Genomic DNA, 10824 nt, shown 5'->3' on the forward strand with positions numbered 1-10824 from the left:
TCAGAGGTATGGCGACCACAGACAGACAGACAGACAGACAGACACACAGACAGACACTCTCTTTTATTATATGTATAGAAAACCCAAACATGGAAAATAAATAATAACTACATTGCGAGCTCACCTGGAAGCTTCCCTCCTTTGCAAGGTGCCAATACCACTATCATCATAGTGAAAGACAGAATCTGGAGCATTGTCACTGAAAGTAGTTTAAAACGGGTGTTAGTTGAATTCATGGTAATTACTGAAGTAAATACAGGGGAGACAGCGAATTAACATTACAAATGGCCAATGCAATATGGATAATGGAACATTGCTCAGGTTTATCATTGTTCTCGTTGCAAACCCTACACTGGCTGCCTTTTCAACAGAGGATTCAGTTCAAGATCTCCACACTCTGCTTCAGAAACTTTGATATATCGTCCCCTAGCTATCTTTCTGACCTTCTTGATGTCTACTCCCCCTCTCGCTCCCTAAGATCCTCCGCAGACACCCGCCTTTTTAGGATACCATCAGCACGCACCAAAACATATGGCCAGCGCACCTTCTCTTACCAGGCCCCATCCATCTGGAACCAACTCTCGCACTCACTCAGGCACTCCACATCTATGCAATCATTCAAAACCTCACTCAAAACACACCTCTTCCCTCACTAGTCCGTTAATGACAACCCATCCCCCTCTCCTGCTGGTCCTTGATCTGTCTCCTTCTTTCTCCTTCTTCTTCCCTTTCCAGCTCTATTCTTCTTCTCTCAACTAACTTTATGTATCCAATAATTTATTTATTTATTTACGACTGTTTTTCCGTCTAGAATGCATGTGCCTGTAGTTGGTATGAGTGAGTGCGTCGCGTTCTCGCTGTGCGCCTGTCTGCGAGTGTATGAGTCCGAGTGTCTTGGTCCTTGTCGATTTGTGTTTCGTATAATGTTCACTATGTATTTTATATTTTGTAAGCGCCTAGGGCTATATTTAGATTAGGCGCACAAATGTTCATAATAATAATAATAATAATAATAATAATGTACAGCACGGCGTTACTGTTTAAAGGCACAGTAAGCCTCCCGTAAACCATCACAGAGCTCCCCGAGCGTCTAAATACAGTACAAGCATACTTCCATTTGAACGCTCACCGAACGGGAACATCCTGGCTGCTTTCTGTCGAGCGTGAGACATTTTCAAAGAATTTATTTTCGTAGACTTGTTCCGTTAACAACAACGGCGCCTCGTTTTTGCGCTAGACCTAACTTTTAAAATCTAAATAATAAATTGACAGCTTGTTACACAAACATTCTTTAATCATAAAAGAATTCGTTTTTCATCAAGACAAGATCAGAACAATTCGAACTTGTGAAAGTTTAAAACAAGAAAAGCCCGGAAGCAGGGTCACGCAAGGGTCGTAGCAGACGACGGCCGGTTTATCAGTGCAAATCGCCGTTCCTCTCAACAGTCAAAAGCCATCGCTAGAGTTCTTGTGAACCACAGCCGTTGTTTCGTGCATAAAAAAACGTGCTATTGTAGATAAGCTCACGTCGAGTCGCATTCAAATGACTAACTATGACGACTGCATTGTGAAAAGGGAAAACTGGATCACACGGGTTCACGATGGCTCAGGGGTAAGATAAACCACGCAAAAATAAATTCTTTGAAAATTGTTCGCTCTTTACGGAGGGCACCTAGGATGTTCTCAATTGGTGAGTGTTTAAATGAAATGGTGTTTGTACTGTGTGTAAAAGCCTGACCGTATCTGTGATGGTTTACGGGAGGCTTACTCTGCCTTTAAGTTATTGAGACATCACAGTGCGCTAAGAGATTTATAGAGCTTATCGAGAAGATACATAATAATATTTCAAGATAATTATGCTCTATACATCTCTTAGCGACCTGTGATTGTTTCAATAACGATATTGTCAGTAACAACAAGAGATTAGACAGAAGAGACCACGCTAGCCTGTGACTGCTGGCGACAGACAGTGAAGCAGAGCATTCAACAGACTGACAGGTACAGGCATCTTAATGCTGTGGAAAAAGGGACATCCCATAACTCACTACCGCGTCACCTGTCAGGCTTTCTGCCAGCCCTTAACGATAGTATACCAAAGGCGCCATTTTGGAAAGTTTCTGGGACATTCGCTGTTCTGTAATTTAGAAGCTGCTCCGAAATTATGCCAAATAATTAACTCAAGTTTAATCAGCGAACCAGTTTGCATCGCCCAGCTCTCCTGTCAGGAGACCGGACCTGCGGTCGTCATCATTATGTATTTATTTTTCATATTTACCCATTCATCAAAGCAGATTAAGACTGTTTGAATGATGAAGTCAACCCTACAGTCCAGCTAACGCATGCGCATTCCGCGCCATACAGGGTTAAAACGCTTCGCATAACAGAAACACACACAATGTACGTTGGAGAAAATTACGGTCTGCCATGACTACCAAACACAGCATTCAGATTTGAAAATTGAGAACGCTCAAACACTAATTCTAAGAACTTCTCCGTGTGTCTGTGTCTATGAGACTGTCCGGCTCGTCAGTCGCACAAGGCGTTGCAACATATCCACAAAGTGACACACGGCGCATCAAGTATCGTATCACGAGACTACGCTCCGCCAATGATAATGAAACCACCGCTACAGTTTCAGCGTCATCTAAGAGGTTACGTCTCTATACAGCCCCACCGTTATTTTACAACTTTACAACATGTGTACAACACTATCTGCTGCAAATTTAGCATCATCATTCTAACAACATCATTAAACTTTTAAAGTATAACCAAGGCACATGTATCATGTCTAAAACACAGCTACAGTGGTCACCATAGTGATTACATCAATTTACTTCATATGCAGGGGCAAAGACATACTCACAGCAGTGGAGCATCAGTCTTGGATAAAAATGCGATCGCTGCGTAAAGTCGAAGTGAAGAATGGTGAGGCAGCTCTAAACGAACGCCGTTAAATACACTAGAAACAACCCAGATGTTAGTTGTTTGCCCAAATGCATGATGCAGATTACGCATTAATGCAGCATGCCCAAGGTCAATCATGGTTTAACGCGCCGCTTCGTGTCGCATGCCCAAGGTCAATCATGGTTTAACGCGCCGCTTCGTGCAGCATGCCCAAGGCCAATCATGGTTTAACGCGCCGCTTCGTGCAGCATGCCCAAGACCAATCATGGTTTAACGCGCCGCTTCGTGCAGCATGCCCAAGGCCAATCATGGTTTAACGCGCCGCTTCGTGCAGCATGCCCAAGACCAATCATGGTTTAACGCGCCGCTTCGTGCAGCATGCCCAAGGCCAATCATGGTTTAACGCGCCGCTTCGTGCAGCATGCCCAAGACCAATCATGGTTTAACGCGCCGCTTCGTGCAGCATGCCCAAGGTCAATCATGGTTTAACGCGCCGCTTCGTGTCGCATGCCCAAGGTCAATCATGGTTTAACGCGCCGCTTCGTGTCGCATGTTCACACGTTTAGATGAAACAAAAAACCAGTGCAAAAATGAGTGTTTAAACAAAAGGTCAAATGTAATAACACAAAAACGGAATTATTACACATAAAACATGACACTTAACTCACCGATCCACTCACTTACAATAACATAATGGCATGGACAGTTCGAATGAAATGAAACGGGAATGATATATAATTATATGTCCGTCTGTCTGTTATGTCCTAATGTTGTATGTCTTGTATACTTGCCATTTACATATTTATTATAAATGTTGATGGATGAATGATGATACATTGTAGACGGATGCATGTTATTGATTAAAAGCCCCACAATGATGTGCTTGGCAAAAAAAACCAAAAAAAAACCTCTCTGTCACACGACTAACTCGTAATAGTGGTTATTGTATGAAACATATATAGGCATGTTGATTTTGATGTCAGAGTAGCATTTCAAACACTATCTTTGATTACAACAGTGAACTTTTGATTTTAGGTGCTCACATACCCCATCCCATGTATGGGACGCTGGGCACGAGAGGGTAGCCTGGGTCGTTACATACACAGAGCACAGAACCATATTATTTCTCCAAATTCAAAACAATTAATACTTTTTAGCCAGAAACACGTCACCTGCATGATTGTGAGCAGTGTGTATGATTTGTTTCACCTGTTTTTTTCTGCCATGGCGTATTTCGGACCTTCAATCAATCAATCAATATGAGGCTTATATCGCGCGTATTCCGTGGGTACAGATATATAAAGCGAAGGGATTTTTTTTATTTTTTTTATTTTTTTTTATAATAATTTTTTATTTTTTTTTATGCAATTGATATCGCGCACATATTCAATTCGCAGGGATTTTTTTTATGCCGTGTGAGATGGAATTGTTTACACAATACATCACGCATTCACATCGGCCAGCAGATCGCAGCCATTTCGGCGCATATCCTACTTTTCACGGCCTATTATTCCAAGTCACACGGGTATTTTGGTGGACATTTTTATCTATGCCTAAACAATTTTGCCAGGAAAGACTCTTTTGTCAATCGTGGGATCTTTAACGCGCACAACCCAATGTAGTGTACACGAAGGGACCTCGGTTTTTCGTCTCATCCGAAAGACTGGAGGCAAAACACATTAAAACACACTCTTCAGTATGTACACTCTTATCTAGAACGTCTGCAAACTAAAGTGTCAGAACAAAATCTTGCTCAGCATATACAATTTCACCTGGCACAGGTATTCACATCTGAAAAGGAGAATGTGCAGTGTCCTGAGTGTTTCAGACATATGTCGCTTTGAGTTGAACTGGCGAGAACATTGGTCAGAACACACCATTTGTTCATGTGAAATGCGGATGTTTTGTCTGTGATCGTTGCACCGTGAATCAGAGCTTGCTTAAGTCAGGGTTCCACCAGATGATAGAGCCAATCATATCTGATCTCTTTGCCCGGTGAGTGCCAGATGGGAGCTGGGCAACCAGGCCCTGGACTTGAGGTACCCCACCGATAAGCTCTTGTAATACCGGGACGAATTGCCAGGAGCTCCACAGCGACCATGTTGGCTGCTTCGGTGATTCTAAGCAATTGCCAGATTTCTTGGACTCTGACTTCCACAAAAAGGCGAAAATAGTCCAACACAATAATTATCTTTGAACGAACGGCTATGAGGTATGTGTTAACATCTTGGTCCGTCAGGTCAGCTCGTCCCATTGTTTTGTCAAGAAGGGATGCTAGATTTGCACCAGACGGCGAACTGATCTCGACCAACGTTTTGCTGTCTGCAGCTGATGTACTCAAACTGCATGATCTTGACACAAGTGCATAATAATTATACCAGGAGAATTATACATAAACCAAATGAACAGGGAAAAGAGGGTAGACGAGCGAGAGAGAAAGAGAAATAGGGTAAAAGATAGGAGAGAGAGAGATAGAGCGAGAGAGAGAGAGAGAGAGAGAGAGATAGAGGTAGAGAGATAGAGGTAGAGAGAGAGAGAGAGAGAGAGAGAGAGAGAGAGAGAGAGAGAGAGAGAGAGAGAGAGAGAGAGAGAGAGAGTGCCAGAGAGCGAGAGAGAGTGCCAGAGAGCGAGAGAGAGAGAGATAGAGAGAGAGAGAGAGAGAGAGAGAGAGAGAGAGAGAGAGAGAGAGAGAGAGAGAGAGAGAGAGAGAGAATGACAATGACAATTATTTTGGAATGTTGGAAGAGAGTCACAGAGACTGCTACCTGAATACACTAAGCTGGACTTAAACAGGTCAATCCGAGGAACAGGAGTGTTTAATCTCATAAATTGACGTGAATTCCTCATGGTAAATTTTGAACGTAAAGTTTCAAGTACACATCCAGTGATTATTTTGCTCATAAGGGTACATTTATTATAGCCAAGTATTTCCTTCAGAGGGAGAATGCCTAAGTTTATGTAGTCTAATTCATTCAGGGTTGTTTTCTTTAATAAGACTACTTTCAACGCTCGTTTGTGTAATCTAATTATAGGTTTTAGTGAATGATCACTTGCCGAATCCCATAAGGTTGATGCGTAATCAATAACATATTGAATATGGGCATTAAAGAATAACTTCCTGGCTTCCAAATTCAGGAAATGCTTGATTATAAAAATAAGAGATATACTTTCTTGAACATGACTTTGGAAAGTTGTTCGATGTGGTGTGACCATGACAGGTTGTTATCGATGGTCACTCCCAACACTTTATGATGGTTGACTGTTGAAACAATTTCATCATTGACAATTAAATCGGGACACGTGGAGATTATGTTCTATCGTTTTTGTCTGGTTACATTTAGTCAATTTTGACTAAATGTTTTAACATAGAGGGGGAATCGAGACGAGGGTCGTGGTGTATGTGTGTGTGTCTGTCTGTCTGTGCGTGTGTGTGTGTGGAGCGATTCAGACCAAACTACTGGACCGATATTTATGACATTTGACATGAGAGTTTCTGGGAATGATATCCCCGGACGTTTTTTTCTTTTTTATCGATAAATACCTTTGTGTAAGTGCATGTGCTAACAAACTGAATTACAGCTGGTTACTGTCCATCAGAGCTGTACTGAACGCGCACTCATCCGCTCGTTCCATTCTTATCAGTCACTCAAACAAATTAAATGTCCACACCAGCTGTTTGCAGTTAAGTCCACGTAAAGTGAAATGTTATTGAATTAAATTAAAGCTTTTTATGATTTTAACTTTTGTGAAAAATCATAGCAATTTCAAAATCAATTTTCCAAAACATATTTACAAAAAACATGAAAAAGTTTAGCATCAAATTATAGCACAGCAGGGCACTGCTGGCCGATTGTCTCCCCTGCCCTTCTGTTGGGTCAACAAAGGGCTGTTTGAAATAAAAATGTTCACCAAATACAAAAACTTGACCTTTGAGCTTGCTGGAATCTTGCGCAGTGACGCTAAGCGCGGGGCACTGTCCGCCGCATCGGTCAGTTCCAACGGTCCGCTACGAGCCAATCAAAGAAAGGCGCATGCAATCACACAAACTGCCCATCGCCACGCGAGCGTGGCGAGAAGCTCTTTTGTGTAAGTGCATGTGCTAACAAACTGAATTACAGCTGGTTACTGTCCATCAGAGCTGTACTGAACGCGCACTCATCCGCTCGTTCCATTCTTATCAGTCACTCAAACAAATTAAATGTCCACACCAGCTGTTTGCAGTTAAGTCCACGTAAAGTGAAATGTTATTGAATTAAATTAAAGCTTTTTATGATTTTAACTTTTGTGAAAAATCATAGCAATTTCAAAATCAATTTTCCAAAACATATTTACAAAAAACATGAAAAAGTTTAGCATCAAATTATAGCACAGCAGGGCACTGCTGGCCGATTGTCTCCCCTGCCCTTCTGTTGGGTCAACAAAGGGGCCATAAACACTTCCCTTTTGCCTTAAAAAAGAAGTGTTGACCCCACAGGAGGTAGGGAATGAGATGGACTGAACTGCAAATTACCTGAGCTTGCTTTTAACTGTACACAATGCAAAAATACACAGTTCTGGACTGTTGTTATCTCCCGTGTCTCGGGGCGATCTTTTGCGTCCGTGAAGTACCAGGCCTGAGAACCCTCGAGACCTGCAACATAAGAAAACAACACCGCGGCAGAGAAAAGCTTGTGTATTGCATATCCAGTAACGTAAAGTTCAGTGTACCAATGATGGACTGCAGATCTCTTCACTGTACTTTTTTGTTTTCGCAGGCAAGCCTGAATAGCAGTTGGACATTTGGATAACTTGTCTAGCGGGAGTCTGATCCCCATTCGTCCACCACTGTGGGATCGTCTAAAGCTGACTTCAAATTTTTTGGGTTTGACCTAGGCTAAAGAACCCTTGTAGCCAATGTCGAAACCATCCCTAAAAACCTGAAACTAATCTGTTGGCGAGATCCGGCCTGTAGCCTTCGAGCCACTTTTGCAATGGCTCACTTTGAACCGGTTTTGGGCCCGCCCCAACTTCTGTTTGATTCTTAATGGTACCAGTGATGGTAGGCCCAGCGCGGCTGATGTAAACCCTCCAGACGTACCTGCTATGCGTTCGGTGACTGCAAACGTGGCTGCAGTGCAGGCTTGGGTGGCCAGGTCCTCGCCAGGTCCGCCGACTGTTGGGGTGTCTGGCTTGTTGTTGGGGCGTCAGTGTACCAAGCCGTTGGTGCTCAGGCAACTGGAATAAAAGTGGTTAACACCACGAGGCTGTTGGTGCTCAGGCAACTGAAATAAAAGTGGTTAAACTGAGTTTCATGCGAAAAACGTGTGGCTGTGTTTCAAGCGCACTCAAAACGGCTGTGTTTCAAGCACCTAAAAACTGTGGCTGTGTTTCAAGCGCACATAAACTGGCTGTGTTTCAAGCGCCGAAAAGTTGTGGCTGTGTCTCAAGCGCACGCAAAATGGCTGTGTTTCAAGCACATCAAAATTGTGGCTGTGTTTCAAGCGCACATAAACTGGCTGTGTTTCAAGCGCCGAAAGGTTGTGGCTGTGTCTCAAGCGCACGCAAAAAGGCTGTGTTTCAAGCACATCAAACTTGTGGCTGTGTTTCAAGCACATGAAAATTGTGGCTGTGTTTCAAGCGCACATACACTGGCTGTGTTTCAAGCGCAGCAAACTGGTGGCTGTGTTTCAAGCGCACCAAAACACGATTGGAGCTGTGGCTGTTGGTGCCCAGGCAACTGGAATTAAGTGGTTAAAACAATGAGGCTGTTGGTGCTCAGGCAACTGGAATTAAACTGGTTAACACCCAAGCTGTTGGTGCTAAGGCAACTGGAATTAACGAGGTTAACACAACCAAGCTGTTGGTGCTCAGGCAACTGAAATAAAAGTGGTTAAACTGAGTTTCATGCAGAAAAATGTGTGGCTGTGTTTCAAGCGCACTCAAAATGGCTGTGTTTCAAGCACCTACAAATTGTGGCTGTGTTTCAAGCGCACATAAACTGGCTGTGTTTCAAGCGCAGAGAAGTTGTGGCTGTGTCGCAAGCGCACGCAAAATAGCTGTGTTCCGAGCACATACAAATTGTGGCTGTGTTTCAAGCGCACACAAAACACGATTGGAGCCGTGGCTGCTGGTGCCCCGGCAACTGGAATTAAGTGGTTAAAACAATGAGGCTGTTGGTGCTCAGGCAACTGGAACTAAACTGGTTAACACAACCAAGCTGTTGGTGCTCAGGCAACTGGAATTAAAGTGGTTAACACCACGAGGCTGTTGGTGCTCAGGCAACTGGAATAAAAGTGGTTAACACAACCAGGCTGTTGGTGCTCAGGCAACTGGAATTAAACTGGTTAACACAACCAGGTTGTTGGCGCTCAGGCAACTGGAATTAAAGTGGTTAAAACAACCAAGCTGTTGGTGGTCAGGCAACTGGAATTAAAGTGGTTAACACCACGAGGCTGTTGGTGCTCAGGCAACTGGAATAAAAGTGGTTAACACAACCAGGCTGTTGGTGCTCAAGCAACTGGAATAAAAGTGGTTAACACAACCAGGCTGTTGGTGCTCAGGCAACTGGAATTAAACTGGTTAACACAACCAAGCCGTTGGTGCTCAGGCAACTGGAATAAAAGTGGTTAACACCACGAGGCTGTTGGTGCTCAGGCAACTGAAATAAAAGTGGTTAAACTGAGTTTCATGCGAAAAACGTGTGGCTGTGTTTCAAGCGCACTCAAAACGGCTGTGTTTCAAGCACCTAAAAACTGTGGCTGTGTTTCAAGCGCACATAAACTGGCTGTGTTTCAAGCGCCGAAAAGTTGTGGCTGTGTCTCAAGCGCACGCAAAATGGCTGTGTTTCAAGCACATCAAAATTGTGGCTGTGTTTCAAGCGCACATAAACTGGCTGTGTTTCAAGCGCAGAAACGTTGTGGCTGTGTCTCAAGCGCACGTAAAAAGGCTGTGTTTCAAGCACATAAAACTTGTGGCTGTGTTTCAAGCACATGAAAATTGTGGCTGTGTTTCAAGCGCACATACACTGGCTGTGTTTCAAGCGCAGCAAACTGGTGGCTGTGTTTCAAGCGCACCAAAACACGATTGGAGCTGTGGCTGTTGGTGCCCAGGCAACTGGAATTAAGTGGTTAAAACAATGAGGCTGTTGGTGCTCAGGCAACTGGAAATAAACTGGTTAACACCCAAGCTGTTGGTGCTAAGGCAACTGGAATTAACGAGGTTAACACAACCAAGCTGTTGGTGCTCAGGCAACTGAAATAAAAGTGGTTAAACTGAGTTTCATGCAGAAAAATGTGTGGCTGTGTTTCAAGCGCACTCAAAATGGCTGTGTTTCAAGCACCTACAAATTGTGGCTGTGTTTCAAGCGCACATAAACTGGCTGTGTTTCAAGCGCAGAGAAGTTGTGGCTGTGTCGCAAGCGCACGCAAAATAGCTGTGTTCCGAGCACATACAAATTGTGGCTGTGTTTCAAGCGCACACAAAACACGATTGGAGCCGTGGCTGCTGGTGCCCCGGCAACTGGAATTAAGTGGTTAAAACAATGAGGCTGTTGGTGCTCAGGCAACTGGAATTAAACTGGTTAACACAACCAAGCTGTTGGTGCTCAGGCAACTGGAATTAAAGTGGTTAACACCACCAGGCTGTTGGTGCTCAGGCAACTGAAATAAAAGTGGTTAAACTGAGTTTCATGCAGAAAAATGTGTGGCTGTGATTCAAGCGCACTCAAAATGGCTGTGTTTCAAGCACCTACGAATTGTGGCTGTGTTTCAAGCGCACATAAACTGGCTGTGTTTCAAGCACAGAAAAGTTGTAGCTGTGTCTCTAGCGCACGCAAAATGGCTGTGTTTAAAGCACATAAAAATTGTGGCTGTGTTTCAAGCGCACACAAAATTAACACGATTGGAGCTGTGGCTGCTGGTGCCCAGGCAACTGGAATTAAGG

At 43.7% G+C, this 10824-nt stretch overlaps 1 protein-coding gene across 2 annotated transcripts in view; it reads right to left on the reverse strand.

Annotated features, from left to right (window-relative positions):
* The window catches only part of LOC138972905 (very low-density lipoprotein receptor-like), a 20036-nt gene extending 17043 nt beyond the window's left edge, over positions 1–2993 (reverse strand). Inside the window, exons 1-2 of one of the 2 annotated variants that reach the window (XM_070345569.1) lie at positions 2864–2993; positions 125–199 (exon numbers count right to left, since the gene is read on the reverse strand). In XM_070345569.1, the coding sequence (XP_070201670.1) occupies positions 125–199; positions 2864–2876 (88 nt within the window). In that variant the 5' untranslated portion in view covers positions 2877–2993. The remainder of the gene's footprint in view (positions 1–124; positions 200–2863) is intronic. The other variant, XM_070345568.1, reaches the window with a different exon arrangement.
* Between the last annotated feature and the right edge of the window lie 7831 nt (positions 2994–10824).

Source organism: Littorina saxatilis, linkage group LG8 (assembly GCF_037325665.1).
Source record: "Littorina saxatilis isolate snail1 linkage group LG8, US_GU_Lsax_2.0, whole genome shotgun sequence".
NCBI lineage: Eukaryota > Metazoa > Mollusca > Gastropoda > Littorinimorpha > Littorinidae > Littorina > Littorina saxatilis.